The sequence below is a fragment of the Corvus moneduloides genome, chromosome 4 (assembly GCF_009650955.1).
Source record: "Corvus moneduloides isolate bCorMon1 chromosome 4, bCorMon1.pri, whole genome shotgun sequence".
NCBI classification, from domain to species: Eukaryota; Metazoa; Chordata; class Aves; order Passeriformes; family Corvidae; genus Corvus; species Corvus moneduloides.
The window spans coordinates 29,402,821-29,426,491 of record NC_045479.1 but is presented as its reverse complement, the minus strand read 5'-3'; the positions used below and the strand labels follow the sequence as shown (position 1 = coordinate 29,426,491).

The window sequence follows — 23,671 nt, the reverse complement described above, 5'->3', positions numbered from 1 at the left end:
GGGGGAATCAGCATCCCTGCATCCATCCCAGGCCTATGGAAACCTCAGCGGAATGTTTCTATGTTCAAGCAAAAGTGGTGAACATGCTGCTGTGACACCTGCCTGGAGCAGGATGGATTTTGTTTGACCAATACTAGAGCAGTACCTTAGTCCTTTTGAGTCCTGTTCTTGCTGGGAATCGTATCAGGCCAGGAGTGAGGAGATGCCCATGGGTGTGAGCCAGGGAAGGCCTAGACAGAACCAGCCGTCAGTGGGGCCAAGGGGACAGCATTTGTACCTCAGGGAGGAAGAAGGCATTACCAGTTTTCCCAAACGAAGACCGGCCTGCAGGAGTGTTTTAAAACATATCTTTGCAACACAAGGCCCGTTTTTAACCTTTATATGTTATAAATTATAATGGCACTATATTATACAATAAGTGCATGTTCAAGTATACCAAGGAGGAAAATTATTTTTCAGCCAGCATGGTTATACTAGTAGAAAAACTGTGAAAAGTATAAACTCAGTAAATGAATTTTAAGGACTGGGCTGATTTAATAATCCATTAGTGGATGCTGGTAATATTGGCATTTTGTCTTGGTTTTCTACATAGTGGTAGAAATGGGAGAAGGCAGTGTCCTTTACCACGTATTAGAAACTTCCTTTCTTTGCTCTATGTTACTTGGATCAAGTGATTTTTTTTCCCCTTGCATTGTTTTCCTTCTGCACGAGTTATCTCTCGTGTGAGTTAAATTTCTTCAGTGCCCTCAAATGGTAAAACCCTAACAATCTTACATGCTGTAAAACATTTCACACCAGCTGCTCCTACCGAGGGAAAGGACTGCTTTTGTGAGATGTCTTTTTTCCGTCTTTTATCGCGCCGCGCAGCCGGGAAAGGCCCCGACACCGCCCCCGCTCCCCCCTCACGGGCCCGCGCGCGCACCGGCCGCGGCGCGCGTGCGCGGCTGACGGGCCGCCCCTCCCGCCCCCCCGGCGGAGTCCTCCGCCGTCCCGGCGTGCCCCGCGCGTACCACGGAGCGTGGCGCTGGCCCCGCCGCGGTCCCTGGCACCTCCGTGCGTGCGAGGCGGCGCGGCCGCGGCGACATGGCGGGCGTGGGGCGGGCGGAGGACCGGGAGCAGCACCTGAACGGCGAGCTGCCCCCCGAGCCCGAGGACAGGGACGGCGCGGCCGGGCTCGGCGCCGAGGATGGCGCCAAGAAGAAGCGCAAGAAGAAGAAGAAGGGCAGAGCGGGCCCCGCGGGTAGGGGCCGGGCCGCGCCTTGACCCTGCGCTGACGGGCTGGGCGGCGTGAGGGGCCGCGGGCCGGCACACCGGGGAGCGGACGCGGCGGCGGGCGGGCGTGGGTGGCTCAGGGGTCCCGGCGTGCGAGTGCGGGGCGCCGCCGAGGCCGCTGTCCCGGCCCGTGGCAGTGGTGCGGGCTAAGGGAATCCCCGCGGCTCGGAGGGGGCTGGCGGTGCCCGGAGGATGCTGCTGCCGGTCGGTGGGTGCTGGAGATGTCGTCCCCGCTCTGGTACGCGCAAGAGAAGCCACCGCTTCCTTCACCCTCTCCTATGCCCTGAGGGGAGAAAGGTGTAAGACCGCTGCTGTAAAAGTCATGGCGCGTGGTGGAGGCTCTGCACCCCTCCCAAGTTCTTGGAGAGAGCTGGAGCAAGTCTGGGCAAATAGCGTAAAGGCGCGATGGTTTGGGTTTGTTTTAGCAGGCCGTCACGTAGTGATGATCGTGCTGTGCGTTTATAATTATCTACTTCACGCCCGTATTATCTCACAAGAGCAGGCTGCTGCTATGGCAAGAAGAATTAGTTACCCTGGCAGAAAAAAGTAATCAGAAGTGTCAGGGTAATCTACCTTTACATGCAGGTTTCAGTAACAGCACCTGTCACCGTAAGTGTTCTACCACCTTACACGTTGGGGCTGCTTTAAGACAGAAAAAAACCATTAGGTGCTCAGGTGTCTGTAGGATGAGTACAACATAATGTTTCTATAAAGTTTTGGGGGCTGTTGGTTACTAATGTGGAGCTAATGTTTTACTGTAAGTCATACTTTAACTTTACAAACAGGACAAGAAACTGATAAAGAAATGGAAGGTGCTCTTGATGATGTAGCAAAACAATTGGACAAGCAAGCACTAGAGGAGAAGGAAAAAGATGATGATGATGAAGGCAAGTATAACTTATGTTCTCTCCTAACGTTTACAGTTTCAACTTCTTCCAAGCCTCTGTTTTAACAGACTGTTTACAGGTGTCTTTCTTGGTTTGATTTTCATTGGGTTTCTTTTTGGAGAGGTGAGATGCAACTATCTATACTTTCTACTTTTCGTCAACAATTTTGCTGTCACACAGGCATAAATATAAAAAATAACAGGAATACAGGCCTTGTTAAAGGTTTGTGTTTTCAAGGATCTAGCTACTGGAGGGGAATGTTTAGTTTGAGATAAGGTAAGCTGTAAATCATTCTCACTTGCATTACTGTGGTTAGCAGACATTTGTGTTCTGAGTTATGTGTCTTATTCTTGGCTTAAAACAAAACTGAGCAAATTTTAAGGGTGCATTTTAATTAATAGGTTTTAGAGTCTCTACCAGTGACTTGAAACCTGCTCATCTGTAATTACAATTTTTCACTAAAATTGAGTTGGGGGGCGATAAATATGTAAGCAGGACACACACTTTGTGTGTTGCTTGTGCTATGCAGCTGATTTTCCAAGCAAGAACTTTGAAAGTGTCTGTATTGAAATCCAGACTAGGTCCATCTTTTCTATAGGAATATCTGATAAAGGTGCTATATTTCCTTTGGTTAGGAAAACCAACCTTTTGGTTCTATTTCAACAGAAATAGATGTTTAAGAAAGCACATTTCTTAAATTAGTAATTTAGTTTCCTTTTTCTGAATTAGCATATAAAGTTGGCTCAGCACTTAGAGCAGTCTGCCTAGAAATCTTCTTAGTTCACTTGCTGGAATTTGTCCTTCTGGAATTTAATTTTAATGAATTGGGTATGGAAGTTTTAAAAAATTAAATCAGTGTGCTGAGGCATATTAAATAACAAATTTGTCTTTGACCATTATCAATCTGCAGCATTGAGATTAATGCAGGTACTTTCCATAGAAATGTATTCTGATGGTTTGTTTTGTGGTATCTTTAAGGTTATGGAGTTGGAATTGATGCAGTATGTGCTTTGCCATCATTGCAACTTGAGGAAGAACTATTGAGGAGGATAGTGAAAACTGTATACAATGAAATCTTTGAAATCATTAGAATAGTTAAGAGGTCTGTCTCAGGAGAAGTAACGTTTGTAGTTGCAGATCAAATGCTGTGCTCTCCTATCCTTTTTTGCAGTATTAGCAATTAGTATTACAGTATTAGCATAATGAAGTGATGTTATGACTGAATTAATAATCTTTTTTTTCCACTTATTAGACTTGGATGTGTTTTTAGTAAAACTGATACTTTTGCAGAAAAATTAAAACTAATTTAAGTTTTTTGAAGACAGCTGTTTTCTTGCCTGTACTGGTTCTCAGTATTTGCCATCTTAATTGTGTAGTTTCAGAATTGTTTCTTTAAGACGTGCTGCATTAGATTAAAATCAGTAAAGTACCTACTCCCTTTTTTCTTTTTTTTATTTCCCTTGATAAGCCCATAACTGAGTGGCCTCAAAAAGGAGATTCTATAACTTTTGAACTCTAGGGAGAGATTAGGAAGTGCTCTTTGGATTTCCCTTGCCATGTTAAAATATGCTGATATGTAACATTTTCGCATGATACTTAGCATTTTTGCATGCTAAGTTATTACATGGCTATACCAAAATGATATAAGGTTGGACTTCTGTTTTGTGAAGATCTGGAATTGCTTTTATGGTGACAGTTTTCTTCATTAGCAGCTAAATAACCTGAAGACAAACAGGATATTGGTCAGATGCAGTAGTTATGTTTCTGGCAGCTCAGTTAGTCTGCAGCAGTCTTCAAGGACATGAAAGCCTAGACAGGGTTAGTTTGGCTCACAGTTGGCAGTTTCACGTGCAGTGATGTATGAAAAAGCCACAATATGCAGATAGCAACAACACCAATATGTAAGAAATGCTGGGCTTTTTTCCCTTCAGTTTAGGCCTAGCCTTTAAAAAAAAATCCAAAAATCACTTTGGTGAATGAACTGGAGTATATCTAAGTAATTTCTTTATGAATGGTTTGAGCACTGCTCAAGGTCAGGAGAAAATGTGGCGAAGTTATCACATTTTAAAGAAACTTACATGCACTGCTAAGGATTTTTGGTTGCCTATGAAATATAGATTGATGAAGAATCTGCTAAGTGGAGACTATGTTACAGATACAAAGTATTTATATTTGCAGTTTTTTACAGAAACTTAAATTAAGATACTTAATGCCAAAATGAGCTGGGGAGGGGCAGGAGTGATATTTCTGAAATTTGCCCCAGCTGCAGGATTACAGCACTCATCATGGCATAAAAACGCAGATGCTAGTCACCATCATGGGAGGCTTGAAATCTACTGACTGGAACAGCTGATCAGTGTTGTACTTTGTTTTTGTTTCTACATGCAAGCCTCTGTATAAATATACTCAAAATTGAATGCTTTCACTTGATTCTAGAAGCTCTTTCAATTTTACTTTTTGCTGTAGTTGAAAATGTTCTAAATGTAGATGACTAGTACTTGTCAACTTTGAAAAGAATTTGTGTTTAGGATCAGAAGGTTTAGGTAGCTGACAGCACCTGAGATATTGAGTGTGAAGTAAGTAGGCATTAGATGTAGCCAAATGCAAAGTCTGCAGGCTTATTGTTACCTCCGAAATGTGACTGTAAATGGTGTGGCTGATTCTTGGTGCTTACATGTTGTGCTCCCTGGAAACCTCCCACTGGTATGTATTCGTAGAATGTTTTGGGTTGGAAGGTACCTTTAAAGGTCATCTGGTCCAGCCCCTGCAGTGAGCTGGGACATCTCCGTCTAGATCAGGTTGCTCAAAGCCCTATTCAGCCTGAGCCTGACTATTCCTAGGGTTGGGGCATCTTCCACCTCTCTGGGAAACCTGTTCCAGTGTTTGACCACCTTTGTATCTCCCATGTGCAGTGGTTTTGCTGAGTGTTGTTTGTGACCTTCCCTGTTATCTCAAGATTAAACTTACCCTGGCCAGGAGTGCTGTCACCTTTACTTCTTTGGGGTCTTTTATCTTTTCAGATGCAGTAAGTTCTTTTAGCTGAAGCATCAGAAGATGGATTGAAAGCAGTAGTTTCTAGCTTTTTGTTAGCTGTTGTGTCTAATACAGTTCTCTCCTGTGTCCTTCAACAATTCCAGGCATCTAGTTGCTTGCATTGAAAACAGAGGAATATGTAGGACTTCCTGAAAACTGAAGCTTTACCTGAGCTCTGTTTTTTCCTCTGTTCAGTGATATGTTTGTTGTCAACTTAAAAAACTATTTTCTGACGTTTGTGTTTGGTGTAGGGACTGGAAATGCTGATGGTTTGGTGGCAGCTTCTGGATGTTGTCTTTTAATTCATTAAATTATGCTGTGAGAGAAGTGTTTCCAGATAATCCAGATGTTTTTGTGTTTTGTTCAAACTTCTTTGGTTCTTTAAGATTATTTTATGTTCACCTGAGCACTTTCTTTCCTATAGATGGAGAGGGTGAAGGAGATGGAGCTACTGGGAAAAAGAAAAAGAAGAAGAAAAAGAAGAAAGGACGTAGGTATCAAGCATAAAAATACAGACTATGTGAATATTTGGTATTAAGTGTGTACAAGTGCTCTTCTTGGCAGCGGAAACAAATTTTGGGCTGCAGTTTGTGTTTGTAGGCTAAGTCTGGCCAAGTTATCTTCTTTCTGGTATCCCTGAATGCCATTGAGGGCATGCATTGGCCTTGAGCATTGGCCAGATAAAGTCATATGAGGGCACTGTGATAGGATGTTGTCTTGGTAGAAACCCAGATTCTAGTTAAGGGGATCATAAATAAGTTTTGCTGTTTAACTTTTATGGTTGAAATAAGATGGTTAGTATTTCCAGAGTCCCATGTATAACACTTTCTTAAATTATACTCAACAGCTAAGGTCCAGACAGATCCACCTTCTATTCCAATATGTGATCTATTTCCCAGCAATGTATTCCCGAAGGGAGAAGAATGTGAATATCCACCAACACAAGATGGGTGAGTGTTTTAAGCTTAAGAAATAAATGTGTTCATTTTGATGTGCTGAAAAAAATGTTAATGTACAAGTAATTGGACAAAATGAGTGATGTACTTTGAATTTTGCCCTTTTTTTTTTTTTCTTCAACTGGATTATCCAGGAACTCAATGAATACAAGTCTTCAGGCCAGAAGTGTTTGTCCTTCCCTACCCTTTTAATTGAGGTGTAGTCAGTATGAGCAGAATTGCCATGAGGCAGGGGGCCCTTGAGACCCAGGATACCAACAGGCTGTCAGTAGGCAGCTTGTGAGAAAAACGTTTGAATTAGAAGTGAGTGAAGGTTTAAAATTCCGGGAGATGAGACGCCGTTATGCAGCAGTTTTGTGACCACTGAGATGCCAAGTTTTTGTTACTTATTTTTTGGTAGGGACATGTCAATCTCTCCATTGAATTTAAAAGCCTACGTGGTATACTCTACTTTGCTTCTCTCTCTTGGAATGAATAGATAGTTATTGTAACCTCACCTGTATTTTGTAACTCATAGTGATGTGGGAATAATGTGCAGCTGCACTAAACAAGCTACAGCTTCTAGTGATTCACTAGAACAGAAATCTGCATCCTTACGTTTTTACAGGAGACAGCTATTTCTTTATGCTTTGTTAGGAACGAGGGCATACCAACTTGAATGAGTTTTCCTGGTTTTTTTTTTTTTTCCTATGTGAAGTGTTGTGGAAGGTCATATTTTACCTGGGAGAGACAGGGGATGCATGGCATAGAATTAGTTTGAATTGCATGAAAACCTGAATGAAAAGACCAAGTATTACTGAAAACTTTGAAACTTCCCAGGAAATACCAAATCAAAGGTCTGAAAAAGTAGTTTAAACCAAAGGGAAGAGAGTAGGGTAAGTATTTATGTGTCTGAAAGCATTGTCTAGTTTTCAATGACGTTTTCTTCAGAATGAAATTACTATGAAATGGATTTTTATTGGTTATTTAAAGTCAATACCTGTTTCTCGTAGAGTAATAGTAAGTACTAGTTACATAAGTAACGTAAGTAAGGGTCTAGTACACCCTATAAATTGTGGTCAGATAATATGGTTTCATTTTTATGAGATGAAAATTTGCTTTTGAGGAAGCTTTTTCTTCTTATTATGACTTCAATTTGAACACAAGGTGTACTCCTGTTTATTTATAAATTATTGCTTTGTTTGCATGCACAAGATTAGCATGCTAATGAAGAGCTTTCACAGGATAGTTCTGACAGGCTGATCCAGGAGTGATTCTTTAATGTTCAAGAGTTAAGTATTTTTCTGCATTTGCATATGTGCTACTTTCATAAGAATATGATTTAAGTAAACCAGAAAATTAGATTATAAACATCTTAAGCATGTACATAGTTTATTAACAAATAACACACTGTTTTTACACCTCTGATGCATATATAGCTATTGAAGAGTAAATTATTTGCTCAGGTTTAACTATTATTTATTGGAAAGAAAAAGGATAAAAGCAATAAAAACAAACCTGCTTTCATAACAGGATTTAATCAGGGTGTCTTTTCTGTACCATGAGTGTTCTGCTATGGAGGAAGAATATACGCTTCTAAGGAACCCGAAATAGTTTTCCTCATATAACGTGCTTAAGCAAATATGTGCTTAGTTTTGTTCCTAATTTAAACATTTAAATCTTACAATACTTTAGTATTTCCTAATATAAGCAACTACTTAATTAGTAGCTGTCATTAATGCCAGGATATTTCATATTCTGAGTAATAGTTTCGTTTTATATATCGGTGGGGCATTTTTGTACCACAACTCTTATTCATGCTGAGGTCAGTAGGGTTTTTGTCTTTGATTTTTTTTAAGAGTTGCACTTCTATTCTTAATTCTTGATGTCATGTGCTTTTTAAAGTTACCTCTCATCAGCCTACAATTGTGTATTTTGTGTGAGAAGTTCAACTAGAAGTGGTTGTCATTCAAATTTCAACAAAAAACCCAGCAGATAATTAAGACTTACATAGACAACAAGACTAACAGGTTTAACATTTTTATATCTCCAGTTTTTGGGGGTTTTTTAAGCTTGTGTTTTTTCTTGAAGACACCTGAATTTGAAATGATGCAACCAGGAGGGCAGAAAAGAAATAAGTAATATTTTATGATACACCAATTCCGTTAAAGTAGAGTTAAGGAATTCTTGACCCTGCCTACTTGTTTCTGCCCCTGTGCTGTTAGAGAGTCCAAGTTTGCTCTGGAAGGTACCTTGAAGATCATCTAGTTCCAACCCACCTACTATGGATCGAGGCACCTTCCATAACTTCTCCAGACAACCTGTTCCAATGCCTCAACACCCTCACAGTAAAGGATTTCTCCCAGTTTCCAATCTAAATCTACCATCATTACCATAATGGTAATAGCTATTACCCCTCATCCTGTCACTACATGACCTTGGAAATAAGTCCCTGTCCAGCTCTGCCTTTCAAATTCTGGAAGGTGCTATAAGGGTTCTCTTCTCCAGGCTGACCAGCTCCAACTCTCCTCAGCCTGTGTTCATAGGAGTGGTGTTACAGCCACGATCATCTTCATGGCCCCTCCTCTGGACTCACTTCAACAGGTCCACGTCTGTCTTACGCTGGGCTCCAGAGCTGAATGTAGTACTTCAGGTGGAGTCTCACAAGAATGGAGTAGAGGGGCAGAATCACTTTCCTTGACCTGCTGGCCACACTGCTTTTGATGCAGCCCAGTGTATGATTTGGCTTTCTGGGTTGTGAATGCACATTGCTAGGTCCTGTGGAGCTTCTTGTCCACTAATGCACCCAAATCCTTCTCCGAGCTGCTCTCAATCCATTCTTCACCCAGCCCTTATTTGTGATGGGGTTGTCCTGAGCCAGGGTGCAGAACCTTGCACTTGGCCTTGTTGAACTTCATGAGGTTCACATGGGCCCACCTCTCAAGCCTGTAATGGTCCCTCTGGGTGGCATCCCTTCCCTCCAGCATGTCTGGATTATCTGTGTGAAGATAATCTGGGGAAATTATTTTCTGGAATTCTTTGATCATTAAAATCTAGTTTACAGTGTGTGATCCTGTAAAGATCTGTAGTAGTGAAAACTATGGGCCGTGAACTGGAGTGAAAAGCTGGACCAAATGGCTTGGAGCAAGATTTGAACATCATCTGACATGTGGCGGGCAGCACATTAAGAAGCTGTCAAAAGCTTGTTAGCTCATGTACCTCTTGGAGGACTTGATGTTTGGTGTGAGGCCCTCATCTGATCAATTGACCTTTCACATGTTCTGATGTGCTTAGGCCCAAGCATAAATTCTTGTTGCCTCCCTTCCTGAGCTCCCAGGTGGCAGTAGCGCAGCTTTGTCAGTAAAATGCTTTGGGTCTGATACAGTGTTTTTACATGCAGAGGCTGTTCTGTCCCCTGTCACTTGAATGAAGTGACTATCTGCTGAAATACAGTAAGACAGAGTGAGGATGGCTTCCTGCCAGTTTGCTGGAGTTTGCACTCAGGTCTGTGGCAGGTGGCAGAGCAGCTGCCCAGACTCTGTCAGCAGTTCTTGCTACCAAGGGTTGTTCACTGCTGGAATCCAGAACAGTCTGAAAGGATCCTTGAGTCTCTGTCCCCAGTGTTCTTCTGCAGTGCACCTTTTCCGTCTTCAATGACTACTGTGCTGGCGGAAGTCCAGTTTTCTAGTGGTAGTGCAGGGGCCCAGGTGTTGCAGCCCGTTGCTTTCTTTTTTTGGTAGAATTTGCCAGATTTAGCCAAATTGTAAGAGAAATATGTGTGGTGCTTGCTATTGGAACAAGAAAACTGCTCAGAAAGGTAAATATGGTATTTCTCCTTTGCACTGTTGTTACTTTTATCTGAAAAGGAGCAGAAAGGTCAATGGAAACAAGCACAGGGGTCTCAAGATATTTTGGATCCTCGCATCATCCTGAGAAAGGTTTATGGACTGGCCTGTTACCTTCCTTTACCTTTTCAACTCCTCTTAAATTCTTAGTATATATATATACTTATAATTTAGATATAAGTGTATATTCTTAGTTCACAATGCAGCAAAATTGCAGGGCATACTCTCTTGGTTCACTTGTACCTGTTTTTTGGCTGGAAAGAAGACTATCAAAATGGAGCTAAGTTACATGTCTATGAAACGGGTAAAAACCTACACCTTTGGATTTCAAAAACTAATCCTTTACACTCTGTGTACTCAGTTGTTTGCTTAGAATCAACTCATTTACATTAATTTCTAAATTTGAAAACTTCGGCATATTTCAGCATCTTTGGTCCATCTTGTCCACCACCCATTTTCTTTTTAAGACTCACCTGCCAACACATGTAGCTGCGTATTGTCCTTAGTAGTTTTTGTCTTGCATAGCATGTATGGAGTTCTTTGAGTCATCACTGGGGTTTTTTGCAGTGTTACATGGCTGCAGCTTCACCATTTGAAGGGTTATCTCTACTTTGTAGTCAGAGTAGTCTTCTAGTTAAGTTCTGACAGTTGTTGGAGTACTCAAATTACGTTTGTTTGTTTGCTTTCATGGAACCTTAGTTGCATTGGATTTTTTCATACTGCAAAATATATTCAAAGCTAATCTTATACTTAGTCCTGTATTAAAAAATATTAGTGTATTTGTTCTGTTAACATACCAAAGAGCCAGAATGAGTGGTGTTCTCCTGTAACAAATGTTAATTCACCATCCAGCCCATTTAGAAAGTAACATTCTGGCATGTGTCATAGTTACCATGCACTGTGTTGGGTGTTATTACCTAAATATTCTGAGTGTGAATGAAAATAATACTGGAACTGCAAGCTCTTAAATTTTGAAGATGCTTATTGCCTGTGTCAGCAACAGTTTCTGGGCCAAGCAGCCACGCTGCAGTGCTGAGGTTCATCTCTATACAGTAACAACGCTGTCTGAATGAGTGTAAGATTGTGAAAAAAACAAACGTTTTGCATGAGTAGAGCCTGTTGCAGTTTTTTTCCCTGCTGAATTTACGGTGGAATTGCAGGCATTAATAGGAATTTTATATGCCTGTTCTGTCTCTGAAAACTTAGGCAGCCTTCAAGCACCTTGCTTATCTGGGCCTTTGGTAGGATATTACTGCCTTTCACAGCTGCTAGTCTGTGGTGCTGATAGATTTTTTTTTTTTTTTTTTAACTTCCTTTTTTCTGAAAATTGTCAAGATCTTTTCTGTTACACACAGGGGAGTGTATGCCTGACTGGTTAATAAACACTTTGCAGGCTTTAGACAGAAGTTGTAATCACTGCTGTGGTTATAGTAACTTGCTTGAAACATTTCCTTTATTTTCAAGGCGAACTGCTGCTTGGAGAATAACTAGTGAAGAAAAGAAAGCACTAGACCAAGCCAGCGAGGAAATCTGGAATGATTTTCGGGAGGCTGCAGAGGCACACAGACAAGTGAGGAAATACGTTATGAGCTGGATAAAACCTGGAATGACAATGATAGAAATCTGGTGAGGACACACATCTTCTGGAAAACCTCTGCTGTAGATTTTTCTTCATTTTCCAGAGTGGGAGAGATTTAGTCTCAGTTTCGTGTGCTTAATTCACTGTGTAATGAGTGTTGGGGAGATTTGTGTTTGAAGTACACAACCAGTGTTGCCAATTATTTCCTTTAAGTTTCCTCTTGTATTTTTAGCTTATGCAGCTTTACAGGGCCTAGGATTATACTGAATTTTAAACTAAGCATTCCATTATGTTCACTTACTTTGATTTTATGCTTCATTTAGATTTCAGTGCCTTTGCTGCTCTGCAGTGGTGCTGGGAGAGGCAGCAATAGCAGTAGCACTGCTGCTGCTTGCCAGAATTGTCATGAAATGCCATGTGGACAGTGCAGGTGCAATCTGTGGCTGGGACTGGGCAAAGAGGCATAAAAGCAGCATGGCTGTGTATTCAGTCCAGGGCAGGAAGGTTTTGGACTATGTTAAGTCTTCATGGACTGGCTGATGTTTCTGGTGGAAACACAGTGGGGTTTTTTATTATTCTCAGCTAGTAAGAAATAACTGAGCAAATGGATTAAGATGAATGTGAATTTGGTTAAGTTTAAAGAAATAATTAGCCTGGACTGATTTTTGTGACTCTTCCAACTATTACTTTTTCTGTCCTTCAGTTTATCTAGAGTGAATGTCTACTGTCCAAGTACTGCACTGATCCAGAACAGTTTAGCTTCCAAAATCAGGTGCTTTCAGCCTGGTGTGACTGAGGACTGTGCTGACAAGAGTAGGATAGTAAGAAAGCTAATGAGAACTGATCCCCAAGGTAACTGTGCAAGGATAACAGACATAATATACCATGAGGGAAAGTAAAAGAAAGGCAGCTCACTAGTCTGGGTGAAACAAATCTGTCATAGCAAATTATGCAGTTTGACTGTTCTAAGCAGTCATTTTCTCTAAACATGACTATTTTTCTTAAAGTACCTCAGGCTATGGGGTCTTGCTGATTAAAATACGCTCTCTTTTTTCGTGTTTCTCTGGCTTTCTTAAAATCACAGTATGGTGCACTGCAGAGAGCTGCAGTTTACCTCATTCACTGACGCTAAAGGAGAATGCACTGGTGGACACGTCTATTTGTGGATTTGCAGTAGCTAACATCTTGAGATTAGACAAAACCCCAAAACAAATGCTAGTCTCACAAGGTTTTATTTTATCACAGTTATCACTCAAAGTTTTTAAGAAAGGTCCTTTTATAATCAAACTTTTTTTAATAAATAAGAGGCTTTATCTCCTTTTTCTCACCTCCTTTTAAATCACAGTTATTGTAAAGAATGCATTTAATTTGCCTAACCTTTGCTTGTATAACCTATGCTGCTCCGGAAGAATGGGTTAAATGTAGCTTGTAAAGGATAAATATTTTAAACTTAGATTAAAAACACTAGAGAAGTACTCATTTTTGCCCAAGAAAGGATAGAGGAAACAACACAAAGAACTGAAGGTTGTGTTGTGCTTATGTTTTTCAGCCTAGGCTTGTCTGTCTACTTAGCATACGAATAGTTCGATTTGCCATGAAAACATTTGCTTTAATATTTTTCTGAGTTTTTGTTCTTGCATTGATTTATTTGAAGTCATCATAAGAAATACTAATGACAACTGTTCTATTCTTTTTTTTTTTGTTTTCTTCTCCCTCCCTTCTGCCTTTAGTGAAAAACTAGAAGACTGCTCACGTAAGCTGATAAAGGAAAATGGTTTAAATGCAGGTCTTGCATTTCCTACGGGGTGTTCTCTGAATAATTGTGCTGCCCACTACACTCCCAATGCTGGCGATCCAACAGTCCTGCAATACAATGATATTTGCAAAATAGATTTTGGAACACATATTAGTGGTTAGTTTTCATTTATCAATTAAAACGTTGAGAACATTCTTCAGTGCAAAGAGTGTGAAGCTAACTAACTTCTGCTGATTTCAGGTCGTATTATTGACTGTGCTTTTACAGTCACATTCAATCCAAAATATGACAGATTATTACAAGCTGTAAAGGATGCCACAAATACTGGAATAAAGGTATGATCATTATGTGAGTAATTTACAAAGTCTTTTTTAGTAAGTGTTGTGATTATCTTCCATTTATATTTGCACTTTATTTTCAGTGTGCTGGGATAGATGTTCGTCTCTGTGATGTGGGAGAGGCCATACAGGAAGTTATGGAGTCTTACGAAGTTGAAATTGATGGCAAAACATACCAAGGCAAGTTCTTTTCTTTATATATGGGTAGTTGTTTTAGAAGTGTGTAGATGTATATAGATTTGTTCAAATATTGATTTTGACATATGATATTGAAAAGACTTTTCTGCTAGAAGTATGGTGTAAGTCTTGCATAAATGCATGCTTATGGCTGGCTTGCCTTTCCTCTGGAGAAATGTTCTTGGCTTATCCTTCCAAGTATTGTATGTTTAACAGATAAGATGAATGCTAAACAGCAGTTTTGAACTGTACAGATAATTTTATACTTGCTGTTGGCTTTATTACTAAGTTTTTGTTACTGTTGGAGTTGCTGCTCTTTAATAATGAAGCTTTGCTAAAGCATACAAAACTGACTTGTGTCTTGGCTGGTGTTTGTACAAGATGCATGGATAGTTCTGTGTTTAGTTCCTCTGCAATATGATGAGTCTCTACTGTACTTTTAATATGGGCTAACAAACCAAATTGCCTTAAAGGATTTACCATTTGTTAGGAAACTGCCTGTAATATGAATGTTTTCTTCCAAAGTGAAGCCAATTCGCAATTTGAATGGACACTCCATTGGGCCGTATAGGATACATGCTGGAAAGACAGTACCCATTGTGAAAGGAGGAGAAGCCACAAGAATGGAGGTAAGTTGAGTTCCTTAATCTTTCTCTTGAATTTCCCCAGGGTGACTGCAGGAATAGTATTTCCTGTGCACTTTCAATTTGTAGTTTTTGTGATCCTGGTGAATAATTGCAGGAGAATAACTGCTGTACTGTCTAGTGCTCCTGTAAAGGAGTAGTTTTATCTCAGTGGCTTCTTCATTTTACACCTGGAGTGTTCAGGTATCTAACACTTTCTGAAATTGAAGCCTTGGAACCCTGCTATTAAAACAACAAACGACCAAACAAAAATCCCAAAAGAAACCCACAACTGTTGAAATCTGAATGGCTTTAATGATGCATACTGAAACTCTTGCTTAATTATTTCTCAGTGTGCATACACTATTTAAATGGAGCGTTGGAATGTTGTATTTAGGAGCATGGAAAAGGACAGAAATTCATATTTAGGGGTGAACTGGAATTCAGGAAATCAGTTTTTGTGAAAGGTGTTTGGACTTGTAGGTCATTCATATTCCTTGTTTGTTTATTCTGTAATGAAATCTTCTCTTGCTCAGGTAATTCTTGATAAATATATCTGTAGTGTAGTTTTGGCTAACTTTTTGTGAGTACTGTTAGATATAGTATCTTGAAAAGCTTCCAGTGCAGTTTTTTCTGCAGATACAAAATAATTAAGTGTATTTGGAGTTAATATGAGAGGGCAGTTGAAAGATGTTTGGATAGCGTTCAGGAGCAGGGGAAGGGCAATGGCTGTACATGATGTGACGAACTACCAACTGGGGAGGCAGTATTCAAACATGGAACCTGAGATTTAGCCACCAATTTCACAGAAGCTTGTGTTCTAATGAGATAAGAAGGCTTATTTATAAGATGGGTGATGAGATAAGATGCTTTTAATTTCATTCTAAGCCTCATCACTAATGATCCACCTGTAAGTCTGAGAGGGTAAATAAGACTTGTAAGAGCTGAATAGGCACAGGTGTGGTTGGGACAGGATGGTTTTCTGAGGTAGGCTCACTTTCATCACCCAAAACTTGTATCATAGTTGTTGACCTATGATGCACACAAAAAGACAAAGTTTTAACTATCATCTTACCTATAGGACTGTGCAAAGGGATTAAGAGTATTGGAAAAGGAAGATAGAAAACTTGGCTGGTTCTTAGTTTGACTTAGTTAATGGCTTGGTTTTGGGGAGAAGACATTTTTTAATTTCTTCAGTTTCTATAGGTTACTTAGGACACAACCCTACATCATTAAACACAGTGAGTTTTGCCAGTGAAGAACGTGAAGCATAGCCAAGGTCCTACTGTACTGCGCTAATTATAGTATCAAACTGCAATCTAGTGAGTTTTTTGTGACTAATAGAGCCTCTGATGATCCTTATTCAGAAAAAGTGTGTGTTAAGTGAATCTTGTGGCAGCATTGTGTGGGGGTTTTTGAGGGTTTGTGGGTTTTTTAATGAGTCAGTTGAATATTCAGGGACTTCTTCAAGAGTTTATCTTGGATATGAAGCCTGTGTTACTGCTCTTCATATGGCTTCTTATTTTGGGCTTGTGACTTTTAAAGTAGCTTAATAAAATGAACAGTGCAACTCATGGTGTCCATCAGCGTTTGATGCCCTGGCTTGTTAAGTCCCTGTCACAGTCCTGCTGTTAAGGATATGTGAATGCACTCAGCAGAAATGAGTTTGTATAATGGCATTTCAGTATGTTCTTGGCTAGAATTTTGATAATGCCCTTGCAGATATGTATCACCTTCATTTCTTGAAGAAATTCATCTTGTGGAATGGAAATGAGCAGGTTAAGGGTATATACTAACACCTGTTGCCAGAAAATTCTTGCAGAAATTGGGCAGAAAGTTCATCAGTGCAGTAAGTGTCTGTAACCAACATCTATTTGCTGTGTCTAAACTATACATTTCCTAGGACTTTTGTCTGAATAGCACAGGAGAAGCACTTCCAGTTAGCAAATGTAGTTTCTTAGCTGTGTTAGATGTATGCCTTGACAATGTTTTAACAGCAATGACTTTGAGAAATTGTGACTACAAACACGCTGATACTTCTGGCTTGAAATAAAACGGTAGTAATGTAAATAGTTGATGATTTGGAGATATCTGTAACTCTAACATGTGAAATCTCCATGCTGAATTTTTTTCTACATTGATTTGGCAATTGAATCTTAATTACTTGTATTCAGAAGTTATTCAATACTGAGATGTTGTACCACAATGACACAGTGTCACATTTTCATATTGCAACATGTTCCTTTTTTCTCTCCTTAGGAAGGTGAAGTGTATGCTATCGAAACCTTTGGTAGCACAGGAAAAGGCGTTGTTCATGATGATATGGAGTGTTCTCATTATATGAAGAACTTTGATGTTGGGCATGTGCCAATAAGGTTGGATTTTGTTGGTGTATTTTGTAGAGCTACCACCCCCTTAGATTTGCTACAGTGTATGTTCTTCACCAATTAATAAGGCTGTCAGGATTCAAAGAGCAGTACTAGCAATATTCTTGTTAAAAAGTACACTCTGATTGTAAATCTGTAACAATACAGAATTATTTCAAAGAAACTGAAAATGGAGAAAATATGTTTTCAGAATTTTATATTGTTTTTTTAATAATCTCCCTACCATTATTTTTTTATGATTAGTAATATATAGATTATATTTGTGTCTTCATCTGTATAGTAAGTATATAGTGGGTTTTCTTTAGTCAATGTCTGTACTTTGGTTGTGTGCCACAATCTTTGTCTTAACTGCTGTTCCCAGAATGTATTCAAGGTATTTGTGCCATCTGTTTTATTTTATGGATATTTTGAGAGTTTCGAGTCTTTGTTTTAGTGCATTGCTGTAAAATGAAGAAATCACTCATTTTTAGTTTCACTGGGTTTGCATTTTGGCATTTCTAGGAGTGCAGCATATTTTCTGAAGCAAAGGCTACTCTGGTTGTAAACAGAGCAGGCAGACATGCTTTTCCATAGCATATACTAGGAATTTGAGATAGGCTAATTCTTCCCATCCTAAGGATCGCAGAAGAACTTCTTGACTGCAAATAAGCTTAGTTCTTAGTAGATCTATGAATATATATTTTTTATGCCTATATATTGTAAGATGCATGAATAAAAAGCTGACCGAGTATTTGACTTCAGAAGTGAAAACTCAGCATTTTAAACCACCAAGCTTCTGCCAAAATTAGTTCAATTACTGATCGCTCTGGAGCAGGAAGAATTCTGTTTTTCTTTATAAAATGCAATGTCCTTTTATTTTTTAAGAGAACGATTCCTGTTCCTATGTTTAGTTTAGCTTGCAGATAGGTTCACAGTCTGTTTTGAAGGCTATCTGTTTGCAGGAGGAGAATGCACTTTATTTTCTGAAGAGAGATCTGATTGATATAGAAAGACATCCCAAGTCTAGGCAGTCTGAAAAGACCTTGCAATCTAACCTTACTCTTAACTGGTGTGTTTTATTTCTGTAGTGAATGCTTGCTGATGATACCTCTTTCTTCTCAAACACGTTCTTGTTTGGTTTTTTTCTTCAAGGCTTCCAAGAGCGAAACACTTACTAAATGTTATCAATGAAAACTTTGGTACTCTTGCCTTCTGCCGCCGGTGGCTGGATCGCCTGGGGGAGAGCAAATACCTGATGGCGCTGAAGAACCTGTGCGACCTGGGCATCGTGGATCCGTACCCGCCCCTGTGCGACATCAAGGGCTCGTACACGGCGCAGTTCGAGCACACCATCCTGCTGCGCCCCACCTGCAAGGAGGTCGTCAGCAGGGGAGACGACTACTAACTCAGAGCCACCTCAGCACCTTTATACTCTAGGCTTTCTTGGAACATACTATACCAGAATTAATTTGCAACACATTGTCTGTTTTAACAGTGGACTGATGTTAATACTTTCCATATTTGGAAAGGAAGGAATTTAATCTAAGGCAAGTCTTCTAATTGTAACTAACCATGGAAAAAGCTTTCAGGCCTTTAGAAATATTTCAAAAGTTACTTATTTTTTCTGTTCAGGGAAATATGTGCTATAAAGCTCAATTTTTAGTTTGGAATGAGTTATACATTTTGTTCTGAACATTTATGATAAAAGATGCTTTTCAAATATTTATATGACCATATTCCTACTTGAATGCTTTGAATGACTACACCTGATTTCTGCGCCCCAGTCCTCTGATATTGCCTTTTAAACTTCCTGGAATCCATTTTGTAAAAAATAAAGACAAATTTTCAAATCTGAAAATATATATACTTTTTAGAAGTCTGGTTATGATTCTGGTCAGGAGTCCACTGGGAAACTGCTCTATTAAATATTTTACAAACTTGATTTGCCATTTCTTGTCTTGAAACTGGACCTTGTCTTACCCTTCATGTGAAACTTGGCCTTTCATGCTTGTTTAAGTAGTCTTGTCAGTGCTGGGATACAGGGCAAGAAGTCATCAACACTTTACAGGACAAAATGTGACAACTACAGTGAAGGTGTGTGGTAAAGGTTTTGAGAGTGCCAGTCTTCAGTTTAGACTTCAGCTGTATTAGAACATGTCAAATGCAGTTGGTAGTCTCTGCTACTGGTGGCATCAATGTGCAGCTTTGGGCTGAAGTCAACTCAATTTTAGCATATGTCCGTACATAATCTTTACCATTGGCATGACCTCTTTGGCACAGTCAAATTTCATGTGATTTCCTGTCTCTAACGTTCACATTTGATTGCACAAGATGTGGGGAACAAGGAAAACAATTTATTTTAGGGTGTTAAAAGTTACTTAGTGCAGGCACAATAATCTGGAGTATTTGATGTTTTCTTGACATAAAAAGTCATTATTTGTCTCCCTGCTGCAGTGAAATCTGACTGTTGAATCTCATTTGTAAAGGTAAACTAAATCATGTGGCTCTTCAGGCCTATATGCAATGTCTTCCAGTGCTGTACCTTTACCTTATTAGTTGCATATTAAAATTTTCAGTAGTTACTGGTGATAAAAGTGACATCTCTGTTAATAGGTTGATAACAGTGCCTTAAATGTAAGTGCTTAGGAAACAGAGACACTTCACCTACTCCTTTATAGTCACAGCCTGTCTTTCTATAGAATTCTTATTAAAAGTATCAGTTCCTTTCTCCTCTGTCTTTGGGTAAAAGCTGTATTTTTGTCCTTTAAAACCTGAGCATGTGAGCTGCAATTTAGAGGGGAGCAGTGTCATGTACTGCCTGCAGTTTAAAAATAATAGGCATGGGTGGGGTTTTTTCCTCTATTACAAGTATTGTTTAAACTCAATGCTGTTTAAACTTGCAGAAATGGATGGAATGGAATATTGAAATGTGTATTTCTGCTGTTGCTGTTCGGGAATTTTGGCATCCCAGCAATGAATTTTAATTTATGCAGCTGTTATGTGTGGTTATGTGTGTCTCAGCTTCCCAAGAAACAGTAGCTAGTGTAGGTGCTTGTGCATTGCGAAGTAAAAGCTGGCACTTGAAAGAATCTCTGGTGAGTGGGGTTGCTGGGTACATTGCTGCTGCTATTTTTATTTATGCTAACAAGACCATACTCTTCTGCACTTCTTGACGTGATCCAAGCAGGTTCCTGGAGCCTGGCTGGCTTCCAGCTCACCTATTTTTGTACAGAGTCTGCTAGAAACAAGACAAATGTGTTTCAGTTTTTGCCTGCTTTATCTGCAATTTCCAGACTTTTCTCTCTAGAAAGCTCAGTAGGACTTGGGATTGTTTCTATAGCTTAAGGCTTTCTTAACTTCACTGATGGTTACTTTAAAAACATTTGGTTTTACAGATGAATTATGTGTTTTCTTCCCTGTGTCTTTTTTTCTTTACTGGAATATAACAGACCCAGACTAGCACAGCTAGTTTGAACTATGGCCTCTTAACTTTTTAACTTGCTGCCTGTTTGTTAGTTCACATGTGGAGGCTGATAATCATGTGTAACAAGTTGTAGTGGAAATGACTCAGAAAAACACTTGCAGAGCGTGATGATTATTGCCTATAAATTTAGTGTATCTGGATACAAAGGTCCTGTGCTGCTGGCCCTCCTGCAGCCTCTCACCCTCCTACCCAGCAATATAAAAGGCAAGCCCTATTTCTATCTCCTTAAATTAATTTCCTACTGCTTTCATGCTCTTCAGGCTGCCTGTTCCTGTTGTTGTGTTAAAAGTCCTGGCCATGCTGTCTGGTAAGTGAACCATGCTCTCTTGTCACTTGACAAAATTAAAAGTTTACCAAAGACTTTTGAGCCAGATGTTGAAGTCTGTTTTCAAATACCCAGAAGCTGGGGTCATCTTGTTTCTTGTACGTGCACCAGAATGGTGATAATTTTGTGGAGATTATTAGGTACCAGAAGCTACGTGGCAGGGTTTTTCTTTCACACAGACCTTGTGAGACACATCATTAGAGCATCTACAGCTTGACGTTGAGTGACGTGTCCTTTTGATGAAGGTATGGACTAAGATTTTCCTAATTCTAGACTCAACTAACATGCTTCTCCTCTTAGATGTGGCTAAGACGGGGCTGGCGGGTGCAACAAACGTGGCCGGCCAAGAAGTACAAGTTTTGCATGGAGGGATGGGTTTGGTCATCTTACGTTTCTGAAAGCTGCTGTAGCTTGGGTACTTTCTGGAAAATAAAAACTTAAAATACAGGGGCTTTTCACCTAAAAGCCAGATTCTGCTGCTTTTACTGAAGAGGCAGTAGTGTTCAGAGTCACAGGTTTCCTTTTTAAACTCTTTTCTGCTTTTGCATTGGTGGTAGATTGTCTTGGAGTTTATAGCACTTCACATTTTGGCTAAGACTTGCCACCGTACAAGAGAGACCAGGGTTTTCCTTTTTAGTGGCAGATTTCATTAAAAAATGGAAATAAACTTGGTGCTAAGTAGTGTTTCTAAGGACTATCCCCATGAATGTACTCTCCTACTCCAGAGTCTAGCTTGTGAAATAACAAACCAGTTTGTTATCTTTGTGGAAGCTGCTGTGTAGCCACCTGGCTTGCAAGGGAGATGGTATTTTAAGGGTGAGTGTAACCATAACATTTCAGAGAGGAGGCTGAAATACGGCATGTGGGGAGGAAAGTGAAGTTCCTGTTCTAGCAAGAAAACAACTGCTGCGTCTTTCGGCGTGATTGCATCACGTTCACTTCAGTGTATCAAAATACTACTTGTATTTCAGACCAGTACAAAACCGTAGTAGGATGGTATGGAAACTTAATGATGGCATGTGTAAACGTAACTGGAATTGGTTAATTTGCTTTACAGCTGGTGTTTGTAGAGATGGAGGAATTTTACCAAATCCTACTTTCTTCCAAAAAAAAGTAAGTCTTTTCACTGCTATTAATTTTCCAGGATTATGCACTGTTGGTACTCGGCCTTCTGTGGAACATCAGTCAACTGTCCAGAATGGGAGGTGGGCAGTATATTTCCCCCAGTCATTGACAGAATAATGCTTTTGCCAAACACTTTCACGAAGGTGTGTTTAGAGATAAAGACCATGTAACTTGAGAAGAGCATGGCATGCTTTGAAGCAGGTTATCATTTTTTAAGACATATGCATAGTAATTTTTTTTTACCAGGATTCAAGACACTTTTCTGTTTTTATAGGTTTGAACATTTCAATATTTTTAAAGTAAAAGAAAAAACAAACAGCTCTGCTGTGACTCTTTTATCATCTTTGATTTGTGTTTTTGCTGTGACAGGTGCCCAACTCTTTTAATTCAAAGTCATACTCATTTGAGCTTTGCTTTGCATTTCTACTGATAGTTAACACCTCCCTTCTATAGGAAGGGCTTTAGGAAAAAACCCAAAAGCTGTGTAGGCTAGTCAGCAGTTCAGATGAACAGTAAATTTTTTGCCTAGCTGTTTTTGAAGTGTCTGTGTCCCTAGTTTTTGAAACTACAATTTTTTTTTTTTTCTTTCAGTAAGGCTAAATCTCTGAATCCCTTAAATGGCAGAGGGCTCTATGGAAGCCTTTATTACTACTAGAGAAAAGTGAAGGCATGGGGTCTCAGGATGCATTAATCAATTACCACCTGGGACTGGAAACAGTTACAATTTTTCAGTTTAAGGCGATGCTACTTTAGCCTGTATGCTGCATCCCTGTGATCTCTCAGCAAGTTTGCAGATGACACAAAGCAGGAGGAGTGGCTGGTAGGCCAGCTGGGGGCACTGCCACACAAGGGGAGCAGGACAGGCCCAGGAAATGAGACAAGAGGAACCTCATGCAGCTCTGCAAAGGGAATCACCACTCCTGCTCCTGGGCAGGAATCACCCCAGGCACCAGTACAGGCTGGGTGGGAAGCAGCTGCCCAGAGAAGGACCTGAGGGACAAGCTGTCCATGCGCCAGTAATGTGCCCTTATGGCAAAGGAGGCCAACAGCCTTATGCCTTAATCTGGTTAAAGGGTGCAGAGCTACTACATGAACTAGTTAAGAACTGAAGCAGAAGCTGTGGAGAAGAGCACCTGAATTAGCTCATCTGTGTGGTGGACTGCACTAATCATCTCTACCCTCCCCCCTCCCTCAATTCGGAGGACTAGAACTCTCTCTTTGTCCTTCCCTTCTCTTGTTCTACCCAAGAGCAGCAATGGGAAGAAAACTGGATTTGCTTTTGCTGAGATAACGATGTCTTTCAGAGAAAGTCTTGAGACTCAGCAATCTTTGCTGCAATGCAGGGGAATAGCTGTAAGTACAGCCTAGGCAATCTTCTAGTAAAGATGGCAGGGTAAGATTCCTTCTAAGGGACTTGAGTATGTGCTTAATAGCAGTGATTGAGACTAATGAACTCTTACACCCAAGTTGTTCTCTACACATCCAAAGACAGACCCTTCCATTAATGCTTGAGTCTCTGGAGACCCCTATGATCTCCTAAGAGATATGCTTGGAAGTAAAAAAAGTATCAGAAGCCTGAAAGGCAAATTTTCTGAGCTATCTGTAAGCAGAGAAAAGGGTTTAAATTACATTCATTTCCTCACCAGCAAGAAGAGCAGAGGAAAGTATTTGAAAGACTCAATAGCCATAACAAGTACATTTGTCAGATCACTCACTTGAGCAGGTGGCTTTTGGCAAAAAAAAAACCAACCAAACCCACAAACACAAAAAAACCAAGCAACCAAAAATAAAAACCCCAAACCAACACCTGAACTGTTTTGCATACTTAATTAGGATGAGCACAAGACCAAGAAGTTTGAGATCTGAGGCTGCTATGTGCTTGCTATATGCAAGCTATGTGCTATATGCTATATGGCATCTTTCAGA

The 23,671-nt window shown here is 40.0% G+C and overlaps 1 protein-coding gene across 1 annotated transcript; it reads left to right on the top strand.

Moving 5' to 3' along the window:
• Positions 1 to 981: 981 nt before the first annotated feature.
• Positions 982 to 19,803, top strand: METAP2 (methionyl aminopeptidase 2). The gene is made up of 11 exons (XM_032105387.1): positions 982 to 1,240; positions 2,058 to 2,159; positions 5,617 to 5,682; positions 6,040 to 6,142; positions 11,437 to 11,598; positions 13,282 to 13,463; positions 13,548 to 13,642; positions 13,729 to 13,825; positions 14,348 to 14,451; positions 16,705 to 16,820; positions 17,964 to 19,803. Exons 1-11 carry the CDS (start codon positions 1,084 to 1,086, stop codon positions 18,214 to 18,216), a joined length of 1,437 nt encoding a protein of 478 aa, XP_031961278.1. The 5' UTR covers positions 982 to 1,083; the 3' UTR covers positions 18,217 to 19,803.
• Positions 19,804 to 23,671: the final 3,868 nt, after the last annotated feature.